The sequence below is a fragment of the Neltuma alba genome, unplaced genomic scaffold (genome assembly GCF_004799145.2).
Source record: "Neltuma alba isolate B1F8T4 unplaced genomic scaffold, ASM479914v2 tig00012062_pilon, whole genome shotgun sequence".
Classification (NCBI taxonomy): Eukaryota; Viridiplantae; Streptophyta; class Magnoliopsida; order Fabales; family Fabaceae; genus Neltuma; species Neltuma alba.
In genome coordinates, this window is record NW_021636623.1 from 87,053 (window position 1) to 112,580 (window position 25,528).

The 25,528-nt window shown below is 36.7% G+C and overlaps 3 protein-coding genes across 3 annotated transcripts; 1 reads left to right on the forward strand and 2 right to left on the reverse strand.

The window, feature by feature from the left end:
• The first annotated feature begins 3,999 nt into the window (after nt 1-3,999).
• LOC114721714 (ATPase 11, plasma membrane-type) lies at nt 4,000-10,275 on the forward strand. Its single transcript, XM_028907560.1, has 21 exons — nt 4,000-4,338; nt 4,436-4,555; nt 4,665-4,763; nt 4,845-4,982; nt 5,170-5,304; nt 5,418-5,597; nt 5,686-5,892; nt 5,976-6,095; nt 6,183-6,302; nt 6,451-6,573; nt 6,653-6,757; nt 6,884-7,028; nt 7,528-7,692; nt 7,854-8,092; nt 8,313-8,345; nt 8,464-8,545; nt 8,644-8,804; nt 8,924-9,109; nt 9,203-9,385; nt 9,471-9,649; nt 9,825-10,275. The coding sequence occupies exons 1-21, from the start codon at nt 4,285-4,287 to the stop codon at nt 9,919-9,921; spliced, it is 2,871 nt and encodes a 956-aa protein (XP_028763393.1). The 5' UTR covers nt 4,000-4,284; the 3' UTR covers nt 9,922-10,275.
• A 1,765-nt stretch (nt 10,276-12,040) lies between these two features.
• LOC114721725 (protein NRT1/ PTR FAMILY 2.9) lies at nt 12,041-14,915 on the reverse strand. The gene is made up of 4 exons (XM_028907574.1): nt 14,560-14,915; nt 14,229-14,446; nt 13,427-13,983; nt 12,041-13,341 (listed from the first exon to the last, which is right to left on the reverse strand). Exons 1-4 carry the CDS (start codon nt 14,702-14,704, stop codon nt 12,450-12,452), a joined length of 1,812 nt encoding a protein of 603 aa, XP_028763407.1. The 5' UTR covers nt 14,705-14,915; the 3' UTR covers nt 12,041-12,449.
• A 6,530-nt stretch (nt 14,916-21,445) lies between these two features.
• Nucleotides 21,446-24,635, reverse strand: LOC114721698 (protein NRT1/ PTR FAMILY 2.8-like). Its single transcript, XM_028907548.1, has 3 exons — nt 24,506-24,635; nt 24,191-24,408; nt 21,446-22,930 (listed from the first exon to the last, which is right to left on the reverse strand). Exons 1-3 carry the CDS (start codon nt 24,633-24,635, stop codon nt 21,446-21,448), a joined length of 1,833 nt encoding a protein of 610 aa, XP_028763381.1.
• Nucleotides 24,636-25,528: the final 893 nt, after the last annotated feature.

A 25,528-nucleotide genomic window follows, 5' to 3' on the forward strand; every position in this document is an offset into this window, starting at 1 on the left:
TAAAGTCATGTTCAACTTTTATTGGTTCCAGTCGGTGAGCTAAGAAAGCTAAGGACAACAAGAAAAAGTACTTTGAGAAAGTAGGGTATATGGGACAATCACCTTTTCTAACTAATATTCTGAGAGAGAAAATATTGAATAACTGATTTTTTTTCATTGATTTTTTTTAAAAAACTGTTCTAGCTTTTAAAATTTTATTCAATAAATGACAAATAAAGCTTCTTTGCGGTTTCCTCTTCCTGCGTGGTCCACTTATTTTTGGACAGAAAAAAAAAGCCACACCAATTTGATATTTATAAATAATAAATAAAGAAAAGGTTGAAAGAGTGATGGCCCATGTGGGCTTGGAAGGGATAGACATTAAAATGAAGAAGGATATGTGGAGAGAGAGAGAGAGAGAGAGAGAGAATAAAAAATAGATATTGGAAAGACAAAAAGGCGATCTCGAAAAAAGCTAAGCCAGGGGAAAGTGACATGCTCCCTCACGCTCATGACTTTTTGTGGCAAGGTGAATAATTCACCTTAGAATCATTTTGATTCATAGTATAAATTATTTTTTAAAAATTTGTTTTGATTTTAAATATAAAATCAGTTTGTAATTTTTTTGGCCAAATCCTTTGTATGTAATCAACGAGCCAACTTTTATTTAATATGGTCTTTAATTTTATTTTTGCATCCTTAATTAGTGAGCCAACTATTATTTTTTTATCAATTTTTTAATCTAAATCTGGACTTATATCATAGAGTAGAGTTACTCTCATAGTCTTGTTTATAATTTATTTTTCAACATATTTTATCAGAATAAAAAATATTAAACTTTCTTAACTTTGTCTTCCAACTGACCAATTTTCCCTCTATTTAACATACACATTTTCAACTCCTCTAGTTCACAATTTAAATCATTTTAATAAATTTATTGGAATAAAAATATTAGTTAACTCATCAAATCAGTCAAATTAATTTTTTTAAATTTTGTTCTTATCAAATAAGGTTATGATGGAGAGACAAATATACAAAGAGTTATATAGGCATAAAATTGACAAATAATCGTTAACTACACTGCAAGTTATTTTGTACCAAAAAATTACTTGTGTTATATCGCAGATGGACTATCTAATAATATATGAAGGGTACCCTGGTACCCAAGTACATGCATGCAAAAAGTTTTATTCATATTGTGCTTAATATATGATCTAGTTAATTAATTTGAGTAGATTATAAATATTAATTAAATTGGTTAATACTACCTTCGATCCTAATTATAAGAGCTAGTTGACTAATTTGAGGAGATTAATTAAATAAGCTAAGATAGTTATTGTAATAAACATATATTGTCTTTCCTAAAATATCCTTGTTAATCAAATATATTGGCCAAAAACTACTATTGTTGGAAGGATTGCTTTAGAAAAAAATGTATAAATATGAGAGATAAAGTAAATTAGAGTCTTATATTTAAAATCAAACTAAAAGTTAAATAATATCTTGTATTAGGGACCGGAGGTAGTATAATAGTTTGTTTTTTCTAAATCACCTTAAAACATCTTTCTTAATTCCCTCCATTTTTCTCCTACTTAATTATTATTGAAAAATATCAATAGAATTGATTTGAAAAAAATAATAAATATAAATAAGTCTTATATACAGGACTAACATTAACTCCTTAATTATATCTTACTACTTTCGGTTCTTGATATAAAAGCTTGTTTAACTTTTAATTTAGTTCTAAATATAAGACCCAAATTCACTTTATCTCTCATATTTGTCTATTTTTTTCAAAGAAACCCCTATAGTAATTACATACGTTAAAAATTCCATTAAATGATAGTTCTAATTAACACGCATAATTAGTAAGTATATTTTAGGAAAGATAACACATATTTAATACAAATAACTAACTTAACAAACTTTCTTAATCTACTCAAATTAGTTAATTAACTCTTATATTAGTAACTAGAAGTAGTATATTAAGCACAGGAGGAATACTATGTACTCTCCAGGTTCTAAATATAAGACTCTTATACTCGTGAGTATAAGGGTCTTATATTTAGGATCGGAAGAGTAATTTGTAAATAGGACAAAAAATTTTGTTGTCTTACTGTATGAATAGAATTAGAGGAGTATATTTTTACCCTTTACTTGTTTTTTTTAAGTACTTTTATATTTTCTCTTCATTAGAATTTTGTGTGTGTGTGTGTTTTTTTTTTCCACGTCCTCTCTACATTCAATCTATTTTTATTAGGTAATTACAAAAACACGACTATGTGAGAAGATGCTATAATCTTTGCTTTATGACTTGTTTGGTGGGTCGAAAGCGGAAGTTACGTAGAAAATTAGAAACAAAATATGTGCAGGTGTAGATTTGACATGCACCAATCAAAGACTTCAAAGGATGGCCAAAAGAAAATAAACAACTTTAAAGGAAGTAAAATTTCAGCAGGGTTTGTTTCAACTTTTTAGAAGTATTTTTAATTCATATATTTACTTTATATATCATAAAATCACTTTACAAATTTTAATACAAATATTTTTCATATTTATTTTGTAGAATAGTGTTTGGTTCTAGGAAAATAAATCCATTTTGGCATAGGGTTAAAAAACCGGATTAAACCAACTAATTTAGCCTGTAACCGGTCCCCGGGGGTGTTTATGCCCAAAGAATTGGTTTCCAATCATGCCTTATTATTATTGTTGCTATTATTTTATTTTGATCTGATCTGAGTATCAAATGGAATTTCCAGGAGTCACATGTTTACATGTAAAGCACTATCCTAACCCCGCGGGGTTAGGTCGACTGGTTGGGGTCGTCCTAGCTTAACCACGGATCTCGAGTTCGAGACGTGGGAACGCAGCACTCCAAGGAGCCAGGGCTGGGATACCGGATGGAGTAATCCAAAAAAAAGAGTACTATCCTCCATGGAAAAACGTAAAAGAAAACTAAGAAATGGGCATGTGCGGGTGCGGCTTTTGATCTTATGGACGACCCTCATATGCTCAATAATTGTATTTTGCCAACAGCGCGCGCAATACTCTATTTAGATTTCATCTCCCTTTTTTCTCAGGATCATAATTTATGATATTACAGTATTATATTTTTTGCATGACTTTTAAATAATAACTCTAAATATTTTCTGGTAAAAAAACTATAATTTTTAGCTCTAGTTATATTCCACAACAATACTAAGGGTTTATTTGAAATGAATTAAAAATCATTTTTCAATCATAATTTACGAAATATGAGATAAGTATGCGAGATGAGTTTTATCTGAATTCATATGAAAACGTGTAAAAGTGCTTATAATTGCTTTTGGATCGCAGATTAACAAGCAATAAATTCCTCCGCTGGATAAAGAATAATAAAAAAGCCTTTTATTTTTATTAAGAGATATAAAAATTTGTTCTTCACGAAGTGTTTGCGAAAAATAAGTTTGCTTGTGTTAAAATTTTCAGAAAATATCACTAAATCAATTGAGATTGTAATAATTTTTTTAAAATCTAATAAAATATTCAGGAGGTTTGAAATAATCGACATAAAAGAAACATTTACTGTTAAAAATAGTTATGGTTTTAAAAAAAATTTTAATTTAAGACATACTAATATACAATACAATTTTATCTATAAAAGAGCTCATCATCTTACGTTATGGCCAAGAGGGGAAAAAAAGGAAGAAGAAAAAACCTCTTTTTTAAACGTTAGCCCACCCACTTCCTCTCGTATTTCTACCAAACACACGACCATTGCGTTGCGCCCTTCCGGATTTTCTTGGAGGGGTCTTTGAATTTGACTGATTTCTACTGATATACACTAGAAAAATGAAAATAGGCATTAAGAAAAGGGAAAAAAAATGTTTTGTAATTTCGAGGTGATACGGTTCAGGTTCAGGGTCATGTGAAATTAAATTCGGACAAAATTCTAAAAATATCTTAATATAATATTAATAAAAAAGAAATAAAAATTTGGCTGTTACAGCCTGCTCTACTCCTTTATAGCGCCCGTACTGGTAGCCATAGCGGTTTTACTCTCTGGGTTCTGCGTCGCTTCTTTCTGCAGATTTGCTGTTGCCCTTGTTGTTGGGCATTGCTCGTTGCTTTCTTCGGTCCAAGGAATCTGGGGTCAGAAATCAAATCAGTATAAGCCTCTTCAAGCCATAGATATCCTCTTGTCCTTGTATGCTCTGTCTGCTCAGTTCTACCAGGCACCAGCTATCACGGTTTATGCACCGTGTTTATCTCTCCAGCTCTTGATTTTTGAATGGTCTTTTAGAGAGAGAGAGAGAAAGAGTCGAGATGGCGGAGAAGTCTGAAGTATTGGAGGCTGTTTTGAAGGAAGCTGTGGATTTGGTAATAGATCTGAATGGCTTTGAGCTTCGTGGCCTTCATGGATGTTTTTGGCTTCCTGCTTGGTCGGTATTTTGATTTTTTTCCCCCTTGAATGCAGGAGAACATACCCATTGAGGAGGTGCTTGAGAATCTGAGATGTAGCAGGGAAGGTCTCACCTCTGACGCTGCTGAAGAGAGACTGACCATCTTTGGCCACAACAAGCTTGAGGAGAAGAAGGTTTAGTCGTCATCTGAGCTCCTTGCCTTCTTCAAGCCATCTCATTTTGAATGTTGAGCGAGTGGGGGGGTTTGTGTTTCTGATTTTTATTTTCCGGGAAATTTTTCAGGAGAGCAAATTTTTGAAGTTCTTGGGATTTATGTGGAACCCTCTGTCTTGGGTCATGGAGGCTGCGGCTATAATGGCGATAGCGCTGGCCAATGGTGGGGTGAGTATATTATACAGGCTTCAGTGTAAAATTTAATAATTTGTGCATAATTGAATCCTTCTTCTCACATTTTTAATGCAGGGGAAGCCTCCTGACTGGCAAGATTTTGTGGGTATCATTACGCTGCTTTTCATCAATTCAACTATCAGTTTCATCGAGGAGAACAATGCGGGTAATGCGGCGGCGGCTCTCATGGCTCGCCTCGCTCCAAAAGCAAAGGTGTCAAATTTAACTAGTGGTTGTTTTATTCATTTCATCTCACGGAGACCGTGTGAGACTTTATTAGCTTAATATTTATGTGAATTTGACATTGGTGCAGTAAAAATTATGCTTTGGGTTCATGTCGTTTCTCTCCCCTGTATTGCTTGTCCTTATAAGTTTCTTCTCTTGTGTCTACGTTGCAAAGGTTCTCCGAGATGGCAGGTGGAATGAGCAAGATGCCTCGGTTCTGGTTCCTGGTGACATAGTCAGTATTAAACTTGGGGATATTATTCCAGCTGATGCACGTCTACTCGAGGGGGATCCATTGAAAATTGATCAAGTGGGTTCTCTGATAGTTTTGATTTGCGTTTATTAAAATTTTACAATGTTATCCGTAAACATGCATGCTACAGCCTTCTTTCCCCTTATTCTTCTATGCTTCGCGCTTTCCAGTCTGCTCTTACTGGAGAGTCCTTGCCAGTTACGAAGGGACCTGGTGATGGTGTATATTCTGGTTCTACATGCAAACAAGGAGAGATTGAAGCTGTGGTCATCGCCACTGGTGTTCATACCTTTTTTGGGAAAGCTGCTCACCTTGTAGATACCACTAATCAAGTGGGTCATTTCCAAAAGGTAACATGGGAGGAGGCATCTTTTTCTGCTCTTAGATGCCCAATTCATGTTTCAGAGTTCTTTTGTTCTTATTTATTATTTTATGTAGGTCTTGACTGCAATTGGGAACTTCTGCATATGTTCAATTGCTGTGGGGATGATTATCGAGATTATTGTCATGTATCCCATCCAAGATCGAGATTATCGCCCTGGAATTGATAACCTTCTTGTACTTCTGATTGGAGGAATTCCAATTGCCATGCCCACTGTTCTCTCTGTGACCATGGCCATCGGTTCTCATAGGCTATCTCAGCAGGTTGGTTAGATTCCTTGCCATATATTGAGCATTCTTGTAATATATCTGTATTAGTCCTAAACTAGTGGTTATAATGTTTGCAGGGGGCTATCACCAAGAGGATGACGGCTATTGAAGAAATGGCAGGCATGGATGTACTTTGCAGTGATAAGACTGGAACTTTAACTTTAAACAAGCTAACTGTTGACAAGAACCTTATTGAGGTGAGATGATGAATGATGTTTTTTTCCAGTTTATTTTTGTCGGTGTCATATCCTCTAGTAAGAATTCTTTTTATTTCAACCTCCAAGGTTTTTGCGAAAGGAGTGGATGCAGACACTGTTGTGTTGATGGCAGCTCGAGCCTCAAGACTTGAAAATCAAGATGCAATAGACTCTGCCATTGTTGGGATGCTGGCTGATCCAAAGGAGGTTAGTCATTGATTTATTATTTTCCACAGTTCATATGTGATAGATTTATAGACTATGCCTGCAAGCCTACAACGAGAGTTTTTCCAGTTTGTTCTTTTGTGATCAAGTTAGTGACACATTTCCTTTTTCTAACTCGATGCTTCTGAAGGCACGTGCTGGCATTCAAGAAGTACATTTTCTTCCTTTCAATCCTACTGATAAGCGGACAGCATTAACTTATATTGACCGTGATGGCAAAATGCACAGAGTGAGCAAAGGTGCACCAGAGCAGGTGATGCCATCAGTGTTTACAACATTTTATGTTATGCTTATGACTCATTCTGATTTTGATTGGTAATGAATGATTTTAGATTCTTCATCTTGCACACAATAAGTCAGACATTGAACGTAGAGTTCACGCAGTGATAGATAAGTTTGCAGAGCGTGGTTTGCGATCTCTTGCTGTAGCATACCAGGTAATTGAATTATTTGATGCTCTCATGCTTGCTAATGTGTTAAATATGTATACTTGTAGGCTATGCCATATGTCTTACTTCATGTTTGAAATGTTTACAATATAAGGTGTTCCCATTTCTTAACAGGAAGTTCCAGAAGGAAGGAAAGAGAGTGCTGGAGGTCCATGGCAGTTTGTTGGTCTTATGCCTCTGTTTGATCCACCCAGGCATGATAGTGCTGAAACAATAAGGAGGGCACTCAACCTTGGAGTAAATGTCAAAATGATTACAGGTCTGTTTTATGCACTACAGTTAAAATCTTTGATTTGGTTGCTCTGTCGTAGTGAAGTCAGTCGCTGTTCTCTGTGGCTGATGAGTGATGAGTATCTCAGAAGCGTAGGAACAAACTACTGGGTACAACCAAACTATGGATATGCTCCTAGTCTTGACATCTGAGTTGTATTCCTGATCATTATTCTGGCAGCCAGAAAATACGGTTGCCCTAAAACTTGTGATATTCAGGGTTGTAATGAAATACCACGTGGCTAAAACAAAGCCTTATCAATGATGAAGGATTGGTTTCCATGTTATTGATCCGGAAAAAAAAAACATCATCTCCACACTAATATAGTGAGAATTTATGTGATCCATGCTGCCGTTGGAAATTGGCTTTTCTTTTGTGCCTAATGATGGATCTTATTCCAGCATGACTGTGATATCAATCACTGTTATGTCCTTATCACCTCAAATCTCTTTTTATTTTACTCATCAGTTTCCTTCCTTTTCATCAGGGGATCAACTTGCTATAGGAAAGGAAACAGGCCGTCGCTTGGGAATGGGTACCAACATGTATCCCTCATCAGCATTGCTGGGGCAGGACAAGGATGAATCCATTGCTGCTTTGCCTGTTGATGAACTAATCGAAAAAGCTGATGGATTTGCTGGTGTTTTTCCTGGTATGCTTCTATCTTGATCACTGTCTGAGCCTTTTCCTAATTATTTGAGTTTGACATGTATTGAATTGTACTAATGTATGTTTCCGTTCCCTTTTCGAATAATTTTAATGGTGTTGTCATGTTAATAAATTATTTACTCATATAATTGTATAATTGTCCAGAGCACAAGTATGAGATTGTGAAACGCTTGCAAGCTAGGAAACATATCTGTGGAATGACTGGTGATGGAGTGAATGATGCGCCAGCCCTTAAAAAGGCAGATATTGGCATAGCTGTTGCTGATGCCACTGATGCAGCTCGTAGTGCATCTGATATTGTTTTGACTGAACCTGGTCTTAGCGTTATCATCAGTGCTGTTTTGACTAGTCGGGCTATCTTCCAGAGAATGAAAAATTATACAGTCAGTAATTCAACTACTGTGATCTCTTCTCAATACTTGAAGTTTCTCCGTCCCCCCTTTCTTTAACAGCCCATGTTACTACCACTTCTGCCACTACTACGGTTCTGTGTTTTTTTTTTTTAAAAGAAAATTGTGCAGTGTTTTTGTGCTTCGGGTTAAAATTGGTATTAGACGCTAAATAAACAAATGTTAACTAACCAATTTGTTTTTTCCCCTCCAGATTTATGCTGTCTCAATCACAATTCGTATTGTGGTATGTAAATTGTTTTTCCGCTCTGTTACCAATTTGTTACCTGGCATGAGCACGGTTGATAAATTTTTTGTCTTCTAATGTTCTTACCCTCTTCTACATGTTTGACATGGTGTTGCAGCTTGGATTTATGTTGCTGGCTCTCATCTGGAAGTTTGACTTCCCACCTTTCATGGTTCTCATTATCGCCATTCTGAATGATGGTTTGTTGTTTTTTTTCTGTTACCGTCTCCTCTTTTTGTCTTGTGCGGCATGATTCTATCAGTCCTGATTTCTAATTGATATGATTACATCATTTTAGGTACTATAATGACAATTTCAAAAGATCGAGTAAAACCATCTCCTCTGCCAGATAGCTGGAAGCTAGCAGAGATATTTACCACTGGAATAATACTTGGAAGTTACTTGGCAATGATGACAGTGATATTCTTTTGGGCGGCATACAAAACAAACTTCTTCCCGGTATACCTGCCATTTCATTCCATGAATATTTTCCCTGGGCATGTCAACTTTTGTCTACAATATGGAGCTTTTGTTTGTTTTGTATGCTTAGATGGTCTATTGATCCGCTTATTTTTCAGCGAGTATTTGGGGTCTCAACTCTTGAGAAAACTGCTCATGATGATATCCGAAAACTTGCATCAGCAATATATCTTCAAGTGAGCACTATTAGTCAGGCCCTTATATTTGTAACTCGGTCTCGAGGTTGGTCATATGTTGAGCGTCCTGGCATACTGCTGGTAACTGCTTTTGTGATTGCTCAGCTGGTAAGCAAGTAGCTAAATGTCATTTATTATGTTACCTTTCTTTCTCAATAGCATTAATGATAATGACATCGGAGATGGATTTGTTCTGTGCAGATTGCTACTTTGATTGCAGTCTATGCAAACTGGAGCTTTGCTGCAATTGAAGGAATAGGTTGGGGTTGGGCTGGTGTAATATGGCTGTACAACATAATATTCTATATCCCTCTTGATTTCCTTAAGTTCTTCATTCGCTATGCTTTGAGTGGGAGGGCTTGGGATCTTGTCATTGAACAAAGGGTAAGTATTAGGTGGGGTTTGTTGAGGCATCTTATTAAAGGTCTTAGCTTCCAGCTCTGTGCTTACTGGATTGATTGACATGCAGGTTGCTTTCACAAGACAAAAGGACTTTGGGAAGGAACAAAGGGAACTTCAGTGGGCACATGCACAGAGAACACTGCACGGATTACAAGCACCAGACACCAAATTGTTTACCGAGCGCACACATTTCCATGAACTCAATCAAATGGCTGAAGAAGCAAAAAGGAGAGCTGAAATTGCAAGGTACACAGAGTCATCTCAGCACTTTCGTTTCTTTCCTCACCCGGAATTCAGAATCACAAGGGCCCTGTGCTACTAGGAAATGAAATGAAGCAAGATATATATGTATTTCACCCTTGAACTTGATGATCATACGCTGTAATCATGTGTTTATTTGTGTTCTGGTGACTATTTGCAGGTTGAGAGAGCTGCATACACTAAAAGGTCATGTAGAATCAGTTGTAAGACTGAAGGGGCTCGACATAGAAACAATTCAGCAAGCATACACAGTCTGAGGTGCTTATCCATTTGCAGGCTGATACCGTAAAGGTGGGTCACATTGTAATGGCGCTGAGAGTAATGGAATGTAGTGAATGATTGCACTGAGTAACTTAAATATCCTTGTTATTGTGATGTTTTGTTTTGAGCACTTAAAGGAGTGCTTTGTTAGCCCTATGTATATGTGCTTTGTTTCTCGCTACCAGTTTACCTCTATTTATCTCCCAGTTCTCTGAGGCCAGAAAAGATTAGGGATTCATCTTGTTATATGCCTAATAGATTCTCTGTCGATCTTCAACTTAGGATTTAATTATGGACACATGAATAAATTTTGAAGGGAAAAAGCATGGGATATCTCTAGTTATTTTGAATCTGACCGGTATGATATGTACGATTTTAACTTTTTTGTCGTGAAACTCGCAAAACTTTGAGTAGGCAGTGTGTCTAGTGTGTACTTGCGTTCCGTGTACATCGTTATAAATGTAAAACAAAGCATGAGAACGAAAGTAATGCTGATGGCGAAATTTGTACTTTAAAATTCTGTACAAATGCCGACGTTTTTGTGGTTTAGAGGCATAAAAAGCGTTCCTTTGAAAGTTAGGAGGAAAGAAATTAGGACAGAAAATGTGAAAAAAACAAATGAGGAAAATGTCGGCATTTCTCGTCTGGTTGAACAGGAGAAAATTGAGGGGGAAAAAATGAGCAATATGTGGATGGCTAAAATGTCTTTACCCCAATATCAAAATATATAATGATGAAAAATAAATTAAATATCACAATAAAAGTTATATTAATATTTACATAATCAAATTTTTTAAAATCACTTGGTAAAAATATATTATTATGCTATTATATTGCAAAATCAATTAATTTATTATTTTTTATCAATAATAATGTGTTTGTTGAGGACCAATGAGAAGCAAGTTGAGTTTCCCACAGTTATAAATCTCAAAGTCCTTACGGATAAAAGAAGTTAATTTTTCATAATGTGACGAATTAAAATTCAAATGTTAACTGAAAAAGTGCCTAGTGTCGGGTAGTATCTTGAAAATGATTAATTCTCATAAGAAGATATTTGTGTTTAGTAAAATAAATAAATATAAAAGTCCTTATCTTTACAACGCTTATAGTGACGGAACAGAGGCAACGTGCAAGAAAGAGGTAAGGAGGTTGAGTTGGACCACAAGGGCACTAAGAGGGAATATGTGTTTTCTTCTGAGACTCGGGAAATTTGGGAGGAAAATAGGATGAGTCCCACGCTTTATTTTTTTGTTGCCGTGACTGAAACTCATATCTAAAAGATGTTTTATGATGGCCAAGGACGTATGGTAGCATTCCAGGGCATCACTAAAACAGAATGGGCCCCGAAGCATGAATTGTTGGGCTCTATACGTATGTTATTTTTCCTAGCTAGTTTGTTAAAAAGAAATCCTAATAAATAAATGTTTCAGAATAAATTTTTCTTTAGCTAAAGCATCAGCAACAAGTTGTGCTTCCAAGATGTTAGTATCACCAAATAGGGATTCTGTGGTTTTTGAAATTTTCATCGAAACAGAATCCATAATAAATTCCATAACTCTGCTGGACAAGGTTCAGGTTCAGCCACATGTGTTTTGCATAAGAGCAGTTTGAGACCACACACTTGGCCACGCCAGGCATGAACCCCCAACAGTTCATTTTGATTGTCGACGTCAAAGCATGCCAAGCATCATGCCCGATGAGAGGGCCCAATTAATATGTCTTTAATTAAACTAAACACAAAACGCCTGTCTCCTTTTCTCAATATGATCATTTCATATCTAATACTATCTCCGGTTCTAATTATAAGAGCTAGTTGACTAATTTGAGGAGATTAAGGAAAGAAGTTAAATTAGTTATTTGTAATAAATGGTGTTGTCTTTCCTAAAATATCTTTACTAATCAAGTGTGTTGGTTAAAACTAAAATTATTAGAAGAACTATCTTGAAAAAAATTAAGTAAATATGAGAGACAAAATGGATTGGGATTTTATATTTATGACCAAAATAAAAATCAAACGAGGTCTTATATTATGGACCGGAAGTAGTATTAGTTTTTTGAACCATTTGCGACTCATGCATGTGTGGGTGTTATCCAGAATAGTTGGAAGCCTTGTCGTTTTAGGGATCAAAAGTCATATTTCCTTATTGTGTTTCATTTGAAGGCGTCGCGGCTTGTTCTAACAAGTATTTGAAGACTATGCTTCTCTCTCTCTTCTGCATATAATATAATCATCACAATGCACTTATTGCTTTTGCTGACCCCTAACCACTACGCATTATTTCTAACCTACTACAAGCCCTGTAGGTAGCCATGTGAAAGTGATGAATTCCCCCCCCCCCCCCCAAAAAAACGATACTTTTTGATCGATATTTGTTTCAACTAGATTGTTCCTTAATGTTTACTTACACACTATCATGATTGGCAAATTTGCCTTGCACGGGCAAGATGCTGAGATGACGTTGTAGAAATCGGTGTCTTTACAGGGACCAAAATCCATATTTCCGCAGAAATCTGTCCTTTACCTTCAAACGCCATTAGCAGATGTTTCTGTTTTTTTGGATTCAAGGCTACTTCTGCCAGTTTCTTTATACTTGTACCACGTTGCACATAGTAAAAAGTAGCCGAAGTTTAAAACTTCTATAGCAGCAACAACGTAGTAAAAGTAATCTAGTCTGCCTTTGTTAAGATCTTCTGGTATCCAATTCCCAGTTGAAGATTTGGATGTGATCTGGTGAACGATTGAAATCAGAAGAGTGCTCAAATAGCTTGATCCTGCCATTCCACAGAAGAAAAGAGACCCTGCAATGCTTCTCATGTTCTCAGGGAATTGCTTGTAGTAAAACTCAACCTGTCCTACTGATGTAAATGCTTCAGCAAGTCCAGATAATACCAACTGTGGAATAAACCATAGACCTGACATTGATGAAATAGCACCTTTTCTAGGTTCTACTCCTATAGGCTTTGTCAGAGCGAGAGTCCTTCTATGTTCTTCCACTATAGCAGATACCAGCATGCAAATTATAGCCAGAAACATCCCAATTCCCATTCTCTGAAGGAGTGTGATGCCAGTATCTTTCTTGGTCAGCCTTCTGAGTCGAGGGACTATTTTTCTGTCATATAAAGGCAACCATATGGACATTGTCAGCATGGAGAAGATACTGTAGGTTGCTGCTGGGATCTTGAACGTGCTATGTCCAAACCTTCTGTCAGATTGGACTGCTTGGAACACCAGCAAAGTGTTCTGTTGCACACCCGCCACGAAGAATATAAGGGCTGAGAACCATATGGGAATCACTCTTAACAAGCATTTCACCTCTTCCACTTGCTGCACACTGCAGAGATTCCATGGATCAGTTGGAGAACCGTCATGGTTTATCTGATCCTTTGGGGTCATAATCGCTGCTTTGTCAAGCAACCTGTGATGCAGTACAAGGTCTTTTCAGAGTCAATCATATTAAAGAAGAAATCATCAAATTTTACATACTCAGTTACTTATGGTACCTGAACTGGTATGTGTAAGCAAGCTCGGAGTTCATGGACTCTGGAGGCATATAGGAAAAGAGGGAAACCGATGGATTTTCTGGAAGCTTCAGATGCCTCTTCTTAATAGCTACCACAATCACTTGCACTATGCTTGTTGCTGGACTTCCTGTTGGTTCCACTTTGACATAAACTTTGGACCCCATGTAGAAGACTACACAAGATAGGAGCATCAAAGCTGCAGGAATTGCTAAACCCACTGCCCAACTCAAGTTTGATTGTATGTAGACTATTAGTGTCAAGGACACAAAGACGGCAAAATAAATTGTGACAAAGTACCAATTGAAGAAACTGTTGATCCCTTTCTTTCCAGACTCTGTGTTGGGATTGAACTGATCTGCTCCAAATGCCAAGTTGCATGGTCGGATTCCTGCGGCTCCTACCAGTAGTGATCCAAATCCAGCCAACAGAAATGCCATTTGCCCTGTCGTTGGCCCTTCACATGTGCTGCTCTCCTTTATACAGTGAGGTGGATGCAGATTCTTAATGGCTGCTGTTAGCTGTATCATTAGCAATCCCTGTTTCAATGCATAGTAGATTCATGAGTTGGGTGGTTGAAGTGGTCAGATCCAAAAGGAGATGGTTTATTGCAGATCTACAGTCACATTTTGTTTTGAACCTATTTTAGTGTACATTTGCTTTGATATGGTAGATTTTCTTTCTTGACTCAACATCATACGTGTCGGTAATTGAACTCAAATTTTTTGTGTTGTGCACTTAATGCTGTTAAAGTGAGAAATGTCCAAGGCAATAGTGTAAGTACCAAAAAGGAAGCAATGGTACAGAATCCCAAAGTCTTGTAGCGACCAAAGTAAGTATCAGAGAGAAAAGCTCCAAGCAAGGTAGCGAAATTGGTGCAGCCATTGAAGATGTTGATCATATTTGTAGCTGCAATGCTTTTCAGGTTAAACACAGTCGTGAGGTAAACCAAAAGGTTGGCTAAGGTTCCAATAGCTCCAAGCTTCTCAAAAGTTTCATTCCCTGGGAGTTTTGCAGATAAGTCACACAAAGTTCATGCAGAAAAAAGAAAATACAAAGTTGGGGGGGGGGGGTGGGAGTTGTAAGGAAATACAATGTTTGTTTCTTTTGCTTACCTATGATGTAGGGCATGGCTCTCCATCCTCTGTGGTTGAACTTGGGAATATCATCTGTCAAAGTTTTCTCATTGCTTTCCACTTTTTGCTTCTCATTCTTTTCCACAATTCCTATCCTCGTTTCTTTCTCCCCAGTAACGCTCATGATTATGCAAGTCACTACTTTAATGAAGACAAGGAAAGCGAAGAGTAAGCGGGAAGTTCTGGCCAGATTTGAACTTCCTCTTCCTCTTCCTTATCTCATTCTGGCTTCTTCATCTGCAGGATGGTTTTATAAGAGTTCTGAAGGTGTGAAAGGCCACCTTTTCTTTCCTATGTGCTGTTGGACCACTAAATTATCATTTCCGACCTAAACTCCTATGCTAAATAACAAGCTTTCTTTTCTCCTCTTTCTCTGTTTTTTCCCCCTAGGAGGGGGAGGGGAGCAAATTGAATGGCTAAGATGTTCTCTGTACAAATATCTTTTAACAGAACATAGAATTAGATGAATTCATATTGTTATTTGTTAAAGAAAACCCCATAAAAATTTTAGGTTTAGTTGACAAATAGGAAAAAAGACCAAAATCAGTTAAGAAATTGCATCCAAACATGTATAATGGAATTCACCTCAAAGATACTTGTATGTTTCTTCATTATTAGCTTGATTAGTCTATCTTTTTTAAGGAAATTTGGAATAATTTTTTTTTAAAAAAAACAAGAAGAATAAAATAAAAAAGAGAAAGTGATTTTATAATTTAGAATTCTTGTATGCCCCCGAATAAAAAATAATGAGAGAAGTGCCTGTTAAATAATGATAATAAGGGCAACGTAATAGATACTCCTCCTGTCCTTAATATAAGACGTATTTAACTAATTTGATATAAGACCTATTTAACTAACTTGATTAGATTAAGGAAGTTAGGTGAGTTAGTTAATTATAAGAAATATGAAATATTTTTTTTAAAATACTATAATCATCTTTCTTAATATCCTTCCTCCCTCACTTACTTGATTATGGTTGAGGGAATATCTATAGGTGTAATTTAAGAAAAATTAAAAAATATGAGAAATAGATCTTATATTTGGGACCAAAATTAATTTAACAATTAGGTCTTATATTAAAAACTGGAGAGTATCATATATTTCTTTTTTTTTTTTTTTTTTTGTGAAATAGAAAAGGAGTTCTTTACGGTTGAGTAGAGGGCAACATCCTCTGAATGTGCTTGGATTTAGGAGAGTGAGGGAAGGAAGGAGAATTGAAGTTTTAATTCTAATATTTTCTTTGGTTTGGATTTGATCAAGTGTGTACACATAAACTTTTCTCCGTTCATTCATTCTCTTCAATCTGAATACACCAGCGAAATAAAGCCTCAATACTAAATTTCTATTTCCTTCCATTTTCGTCCTTAAACATATGAAAATCTATCAAGAATAATCCATGGTCGTCAGAGCAGATGAAAACAACTTCATTCAAATGATTGCTTAAAATGTCAAACATATCCAAATCAACATCCATGAGACGCGTCATTTCCCTGTCAAAAAATGCAAGGTGCTCACACTAGATTTGTTGGACTGTCTAGAACCATGTGATATGTTGTTCCCTGACAATCAATTTGCACCAGAGCTAACAGTCAAACTCAGCTGTTTGCCAGCTTCTGCAAATTTTCATTTGGGAAAAAAAGAAAAATGAAGAAAAGTTAACATAGTATCAGAACCAGAAACAGAAATTATAAAACAAAAAAAAAGGGTTAAGGTGCACCCAGCACCCCAAACTATTTTCCCATATGCCCTCAGTGTCCTAAAGTAATTTTTGATGCATCCAGTGTCCCAAACTAATCAAAACGGTGCATCCATATCCCGGGCTAACAGAAAAGTTAAGATTGACCGTTAGTTGACCGAAAAATCTGACGTGGCGGACACGTAGGTATCTTATGTGTATTATTTTGACGAGTTAAGGTGCACCCAGCACCCTGAACTATTTTCCCAGGTGCACTCAGTGTCCTAAAGTAATTTTTGATGCATCCAGTGTCCCAAACTAATTAAAACGGTGCATCCATATCTCAGGCTAACAGAAAATTTAAGTTTGACTGTTAGTTGACCGAAAAATCTGACGTGGCGGACACGTAGGTATCTTATGTGTATTATTTTGACGAGTTAAGGTGCACCCAGCACCCTGAACTATTTTTCCAGGTGCGCCTAGTGTCCTAGAGTAATTTTTGGTGCATCCAGTGTCCCAAACTAATTAAAACGGTATGTCCACATCCCAGGCTAACAGAAAAATCTCGTAAGACCGTTACCTTGCTGATTCAGCTGAAGGCTGACTGAAAAATCCTACATGACGGACACGCAAGCGTTTGATGTGTATTATTTTGACTAAAGCTCCTGAAACAAGCCCAGTGGAGGTGGGTGTTTTCTCGGAAGGCGATGACAATGTCAATGGAGTGACCAAGGGGAAGTTTACTGTGTTCTACGAGGAGGAAAGCAAATGTGAGTCAAATGAGGAGTCGACAGAGATGCAGATGGAAGTGTGCTGTGACAGCGATTGTGGTTTCAAATCAGAGTGATGGAAGAAATGGGATAAAATGTTAAAGACGAGGATGAGATTGAATGGGTGGTACATGTACCGGGATTTAAGAGGGTGGATCGGTGGTCTTTTTTTTTTTTTAAGTTTAAAAACTGGTAGAAGATAAATGTTAGAAGAGGAGTTTTCAGTCAAAATAATACACATCAGACGCCCTGTGTGTCCGCCATGTAGGATTTTTCGGTCAACCTTTAACTGAATCAACAAGGTAACAGTCAAACGAGACTTTTCTGTTAGCCTGGGATGTGGACACACCGTTTTAATTAGTTTGGGACACTAGATGCACCAAAAATTACTTTAAGACACTGGGCGCACCTGGAAAAATAGTTCAGGGTGTTGGGCGCACCTTAACTCGTCAAAATAATACACATTAGATGCTTATGTGTCCGCCACGTCAGATTTTTTGGTCAACTAACGGTCAAACTTAACTTTTTTGTTAGCCCGGGATATGTATGCATCGTTTTAATTAGTTTGGGACACTGGATACACCGAAAAATTGCTTTAGGACACTAGATGCATCTGGAAAAATAGTTCGGGGTGCTAAGCACACCTTAACAAAAAAAAAGGTGGAAAAAATGAAGACAAAAAAAAATTATCAATCGTTATCAGTACGAAAATCTAGAACTAAGGAGGATCCAACTTGCCAACTGCCTTATATTAATGCCACGGCAATTATTGCCACTCTGCAGATTAAGGAGAAATTCTTGTATACACCGCGCTCACCACACCATTCATGCTCTAACCAGTAAAAATATGTTACGACACTAATTTTAATCCTACTTGTAAGCTTATGTGTCAGACTTGAAATTTATTTTAGACTGACAATTTAATTTAACAACTGTTTTCAGAACTCGTGCCTACCCCTTTCATTTACCCCTCTCTGTTCTCTCTTCATTTTTGTCTGTACAAGTATCTCTTTCTTCTTGGGCGAGCCCATGGAGGAAAGGAAGATATTCCTGTAGCTTTGAGAACTGAACAGTAGCGTCTCTCAGAAGAAAATGTTAACAAGAAGAGAGAGTTTGAGAAAAAAGATAAAGGTTGAGCAGGAAGAAGACGGACCAAAAAAGAGGAGTATGAACTATAAAGAGGATGAAGAGGAAGAAAAAGTTAAAAAGGGAGAACGAAGACCAACGAAAATGAAGAGGAAGGAGCGAATGGAGAACTTGGGCACGGCTTCCAAAAACAATTGTTAAATTAAATTATTAATCTAAAATGAATTTCAAGGCTGATACATAAGCTTACAAGTAGGATTAAGATTGGTAACGTGACATATTTTTATTGGTAGAACATGAATGATGTGGCGCACTGGGTACATGCAAAAATTTCTCGAATTAATATGGCGAGACAATCAGACAGGGCGATTAGTGCGCGTGAACCCAAGGGAAGTTCAACTTTCAGTTGACCATGAAAGGGAGAATTTTGATCACGGAACTTTTTCTTTTTCTTTTTTGTGGCCAGCTTTTATGTTGAACAATGGCCAAAGGCTTGCCACTTCTGTTTCAAGGAAGCCAAATTCCGTCACCCAATGACTAATACTGGAAATGCAAAAGCTTTTCATGAGGGATCGGGACACGCTCATGTTGGAAGGTAGCTAGCTTCTTCGATCATCATTGATTTGGTAAACGGAGCAAATCAATTCCAGTTTCCATTCTCTTCTTTCTTCAAAGCCAACAGTGTCTTCATTTGTCCTGTATATATGAGCCGCTATGTGACCTGTAGAATATTTGACAAGATTGCTACGAGCAGTTTCTCTTTTTTTTGTTTTTTTTCTTTCTGAGTGCAGCAATCATGCTCGCTCAGCTCTTATTGCTGTACAATCATGCGTGGGAAAGCAACTCCCACTGAGTCTTTGTACAAAAAAATCCATGACCTTTCTAGAAGGCCTATCAAAAACCGTAAAGACCTCTTCTAACTCAAAACAAATGCTGGCGAGGCAATCAGTACTAAAATTTGCCTCCCTATATACATGACTAAATTTTAACTGAGTAAACCTGTTCATCTCAACTTTACAATTTTTAGTAAACTCGAATCAGCAAACTCATCAGTCATCAACATACAAGTTTTGCAGAATATTCACAAGGGACCCTAAGTCACATTCCACAAACAAGTTAGTATCAGCAGTCTCTAAAGCTACCTTCATTCCAGTGATGACACCCTAAGTTTCTACTGTCATTGCTGAGCAAGAACCCAGCTTCCTTGTAAACTCCTTAACCCAATTCCCTCAACAATCCCTTAGCGAACCACCACAGCCCACCACTCTATTCTGCCCCTTAACTGCACTATCGGTATTGAGCTTTACACAACCATCATGTGGCGCTTCCCATTTGATATTAACTTCTTTCCTCCATACTCCCTTGTCACCCTTCATCTTGTCAATACATAAGATCTCATTTACGTAATGCTCAATCACTATTCTCAGTTGCTCTGGTTCTCTGACATCCTCTTCAAACAGAAGCTTATTTCTCCAATTCCATAAAAGCCAACATGTTATACCAAACCCAATCCTCTTCTTCCTGTTTCTACCACTTAGGTTCCATCTGAACCACTCCTTATCTTTCAGCAGGAAAAAAATCTGAATCACTTGACAGATACCCCAGCTGCTCCCAAACCTTTCTTGGCACAATACAATCCCTTATTGCATGCATAAGTGTTTCCTCTTCACATCTACATCTGTTATGGACAGCATTACCCCCTAAATTCTTGCTTCTCCTTTCAGCCGTTAGTAGCCTATTATGTGTGGCAATCCATAAAAAAAAACTTGCACCCCCATATTGAATCAGGCGGTCCATCTTGAACCCTCATGTTCCTGTAAATCTCAGAAACGACATACTTATTCTGCAAGTTCGAGCTCCATTTTATCATGTCCTCACCAAGTGCAGGATCAGGTGGAGGCACAGCCATAATCTTCCTCAATCCTTCTTCACTAAGCATCCCCTGCAGCTTCAAGAAATCCCAACTACTGTTTTCATCAATCATGTCGCAAACCCTGTAATCTGTTACGTTCTGACTACCATTCATCATACAGAAATCATCTTATCTTATTTCCTTCAGAATCTAATTGTATGGTTGATGATGTAAGCAAATTAAACAAAAAAAAAAAAAGTGGTGATCGAGGGAAGTTTAAAAACCATTTCAGACCCATCTTCCCTTAAATAGAAGAACGCTGGGGAAGTATATTTTATGCCATAAACACCATGGCTAGTGAAAGTCTGAAGGATCGTCAATATGTGTAAAGAATCTTCTAAAATACCAACAAAAATAATGACACTAAAGTATTTTCTCCTCTAACGTATTACCTCGAGTCCTAAATATAAGAGTTAAATTAGTTATTTGTAATAAATATGTGTTGTCTTTTTTAAAATATTCTTGCTAATTAAGTTTATTGGCTAGAACTACTATTATTAGAAGAATTATCTCAAAAAAAAAGAAATAAATATGAGAAACAAAATTGACTAAAATCTTATATTTAGAACTAAAATAAAAGTAAAACAAAGTTTTATATTAAGGATTGGAGGTAGTAAGATACTTAAATTACTCAATCCTTTCTTTTAGTCTAAAAATACAGTCGAGTAAGATTAATTTTATATTAAACTTGTAATGTTACAGGAATAATAGATTTAGAAAATAAACTAATTTTATACTCTCTCTGGTCCTTATGATAATATTCAAGTAACTAATTCATATATAACGAACAATTAGTTAAAAACATTAAATAGGTTAGAAATAGACTTTTGTTTCTAAATATGTTCTTAAAATAAATGAGAAAAATTATGAAAGAGATTGTGTTGGAAAATATGATAAAAAAGAAATAGTTAAGGGCAAAATTGAAAAGAAAAAAATTAAACGTCAAGATAAATTCAAATAGAAACTTATAAAATGAATTACACCCTTTACCAAATTTGAAACTTATAAATAGAACCGGAGGAAGTATTAGTCAAATACATATTCAATACTTTTATTATATAAATAATGAATGCAAAGAGATTGTGATCAAAATAGTTATACTCTTGGTTCTTATTGGGGGCGATTAGTGGAGGCTATATTTAAAAAATGGATGAGTTTCACGAAATGTGGACATCTGTCAAGGGGAAGAGTGGAATTAGCCCACTTAATTATGGTAACATACACCATAACAATAGTATTGTGCCCTAAAAAGAACAGATAAGATGGCTTGAAGAGAAGAAAAATGAAAGAAATGGAATCGATACACTTATCTCATCCAAGAAATGAAAACGAAAAGAGGTTCCATGGAAACAAAGAACCTGATACTAGTAACACGAGTTCAAGAAAGAAAGGAGTAAGTTAATAGTGCTAATTGTTAATAATTTAGCTCCTTTTTATGCTCAATCCCTTCTCCTCATCTTCTGGTCCAGACAATTCTCCATTCCTACAAGCAGTTGAATTCTGTGGTTGCACCTCTTTCATTTCAGTGCCCTGCGTGCTTGTCAAATAATGGACCGCGAAGAAACTGAAGTAGAGAAAATTCAATGCTCCCAGGGCAGCAATGATATAATAGTAGTTTTCAAGTCTAACATGGTTCAAGTCATGATGACCCAGCCATGGTTTTCTTCCATTCTCTGATGTTAATTTGTCGACAATGTTGACTATAAGTGAGCCCAAGTATTCTGCAATGGACATGCTCAGAAAGAAGAGAGCCCCTGAAACGGTCCTCATGCTCTCTGGTAGTTGCATGGTGAAAAACTCCATTATAGCAACAGCAGCAAAAGCTTCCGTTAAACCTGATAGTGCATACTGTGGCAATAGCAGCGTAAAGCGTGTTGGCGAAATATATGAATTTTGTCTTAAAGCTGAGTGCCGTCGCTGCTTCTCAACAGTTGCTGCAACCAACATGCATAAGATTGATAACAAAATCCCAATCTTGATTCTTAGCCCCATGCTCAATCTCACAGCATTTTTATAAAATTTCCTGGACAGAGGAATGTAGATGCCCTCATAAACCTGAATCCATATGGAAAGTGATAGCATTGCTGTCAGGTTCATCCACCCAGGTGGAATCTTGAAGTGGGGTCCAATGGATCTATCCATTTGCATAACTTGAAGGATCCCAAAAGTGTTCTGCTGGTTTATTACCATAAAACAGCAGATCCCAGCCACCCAGACTGGAAGAATTCCCAGCAAGCACTTGAAGTTTTGAACTTGTTCCAAGCTACAAAGTCTCCAGCCGTTCCTTGACATGCCTTGGTCATCCAGTTCAGTACTGGGGTTGGCAATTATAGCAGCCTTGTCAAGGCACTTACACCTATCTTTATAAGCATGTCCTTTATTATCCAACGGTGATTCATCCAATGTATGTGTCGGATCATAAAATGACTTCCCAGAAGGCTGAAGCTTATATTTTCTAAAGGCTGTCACAACCACCTTGGCCATGTCTACAAAGATGCTACCTTGAGGTTTCTTGTAAATGTAGGTGTTGCGACCAAGCAAGAAAATGAATGCAGAAAGTGCCAGACAAACAGTTGGAATGGCAAATCCTATAGTCCAACTGATATTGGTTTGGACATAGACAACACCAGTGAGTGCTATGACTAATGCTACTGTGAAAGACAAGTACCACCAGTTGAAGAAACTCTCTAGCTGTGCCCTGCCCTTTTCTGTCTTGGTGTCAAATTGATCAGCCCCAAAAGCAATGTTGCAGGGCCTAATCCCACCAGCTCCTATAGATAACAGTCCAAGACCTCCAAAGAGGATGCCGATCTGCCACGCTTTTGATTTCTGGCAATGAAGTGGGTCTGTGCAGGTAGGGGGTCTTAACTGATGTATTCCTGCTGTTAAGGTAATTGTCAACATACCCTGTCAAATGCAATCCAAGGAGATGATATATCCACCTGCACGAACTAATAAAAGACTAACTGAAATAATGACTTCATATTCTTGATACGGACTTCTTTTGGAATTTTGAAGAGATTAGAATTAAGTGATGTCTACGAAGTAGAGTTAGAAAGTTTCATACGCTTAAATGAAATAGGAATTGGTAACCCATTTTCAGTAGTTTGGGCGCTGGCTGCTATAATGTGACTAATGTAGTGAAATAGGTGTAAATTTTAAATTCCATCACTAGCCTTCCAAAAAGTAAAGTGAAGAACATTTGGAGCAAGTGATTAACCAAAAAAAAAATAGAGAGGAACATAGCCTAACCATCCGAGCTCCAAATTTAGAGAAATTTGAATATTGTATTGTGGGGAGAGCGGTTGGTTTTGGGATAGGGGAACCACATCCTAATCCATCCTATGATCGAAAAAATGGTTTGAGTTATTTTTCCTAATCCCGTTCCATTTCATCCAATGATTTGGACAGTAGAAAGAATAGGGGGGAAAAAATACCAATATCAAATATTTAAAAAAAGAAAAATACTATCTTCAAGTCATAGACTCATTTCTTTGACTTTAGACTTCTTGTGATGCACGGGACTCCCTTTAGAAATGGATACAAGGGGGAGTAGGGCGTGCGCACAAAAAAAGATTTTTCTTCCTTTTTTTATTCATGAAGAAAATATTTAAAAATTAGCCAGGTTAAAGAAAAGGCATGATGAAATCTCGTCTCCCAGAGGAAAAAAATCCCCCTCCAAAAAAAACCTGTAATCCTGTTATCTGTCCTCGTTCCATCTAATATTTGGATATGAGAGATAAATAGGTGACTGAAAAGAGAGAGCAGCAGAGGAGATCCTAACCATCCCAAACTCCCAACTTTAGAGAAGTTTGAAAATTGTGATGCGTAGGAAGGAGAAGAGTTTTGGGAACTCCGTCCTGGTCTACTACTTTTAAACCATTCAATGATCAAGGAAATGTTATTCTTTTTCATTCCAACCCACCCCGACCATACTATCTTCCCAACAAGTCCTTTATGCAATTACTATTAAGCTGCGTAGATTTGGGCAGTATAAAATTTATAATATGGCTATATATAGTAAACACCGGCCAAAGGCTTGTAGCTCATGGATACCCCACAACCACTTTAATGGAAGAGATTGTGCGATCAAACTCGAACATGATGCTTATTTAAACTGACTTGAACAATAAGTGATTAAAGAATTGGATTGAGAGGATTATTTACCAGAAGAGATGCGATGGAGCCATAAAGGAGGGCCCGGAACCGGCCCAGATAAGTATCAGTGATCAAAGCGCCGGCTATGGATGCCATGTTGGAGGATCCAACCCAAATTTGGACCACATTAACAACAGCAATGTTATTCATGTTGTAGTTCGACCGTAGGTACAATGTTATATTTAATATCAAGCTCATGGACGCCAGCTTCTCGAACGACTCGTTCGCTTTAATAAATTCAGAAGCAAAACATCGATCACCTTGCATGCACAATGCTGTACAAAAAAATCAATGATAATTCAGAGAAAAGAGAGGGAAAGTTACCGAGTATGTATCTCACGGATCGCCATCCTCCCGCTCTTCTAGATGTTGCAGGTGTAGGAGGTGCAAAATTCTGCTCACGATCTTCTAGAATCAGTGAGAAAGAAGAAGGATTATCGGTCACCATCTCCATTGTTCACTGACGTTGTTTGGACTCCATTAAACCCTAACAGCCTACACGTACTCCAATAGTTTGCCATATAAAAAAAAAAAAAAACCAAAAAAACGCTAAAAAGAAAGTAAATAAAATAAAGTAGGAGCTTGAATATATCGTTGCTCCCAGAATCCAGGGGATCACTCAACTGTCAGGCTTTTAGCCGATTTTGCTCAACCTCAAAGATTTTTTTTTTTTTTTGGATAAATGCATTAACTTTCAGAATAAAAAGAATTAAAATATTCGTTAAACTGGAAGGCCATGCGTGAATTGGCTACAATAAATTTGTAATATCTCGATAACATTATCATCAGATTATTACTCTACTTATGTGTTTGAACCAATGGATGGCAGTGTGAAATGTACTCAAAATTTCAATTAAAAATCGGTAGGGTTTATATTTGATTAGCGAATGGGTTTAATATAAAACTTAATTGATTGCTGGCAACGTACAGCGGGAAGAATTGGGTTACTACGTGAAGAGAAGAATTAAGGTAGGAGCATGTTCCGCTGGGGCAACATAGAAAACGGCCAGGAATTATTGTGAGGTGCGAAAACAAGATGGACCCTACGATGCTTTCTCTTGGCAATAATTTTTTTTTTTAATTTTAAAGAGGTATATAGGTATTAAAAGCTTGAAATTATAAGTGGGATTTAATTTAAGACCTGTCATTTATAGGACAACTCTGATTATACTATCTCAGTCTTTAATATAAGACCTAGTTGACTAATTTAAGAAGATTATGAAAATTTGTTAAATTATTTATTTGTTATAAACAGTTGTTGTCCTCTCTATAATACCCTTGCTAATTATTTATATTAATTAGAATTACTATTTGACGAAACATTTAACATATACAACTACTATAAAG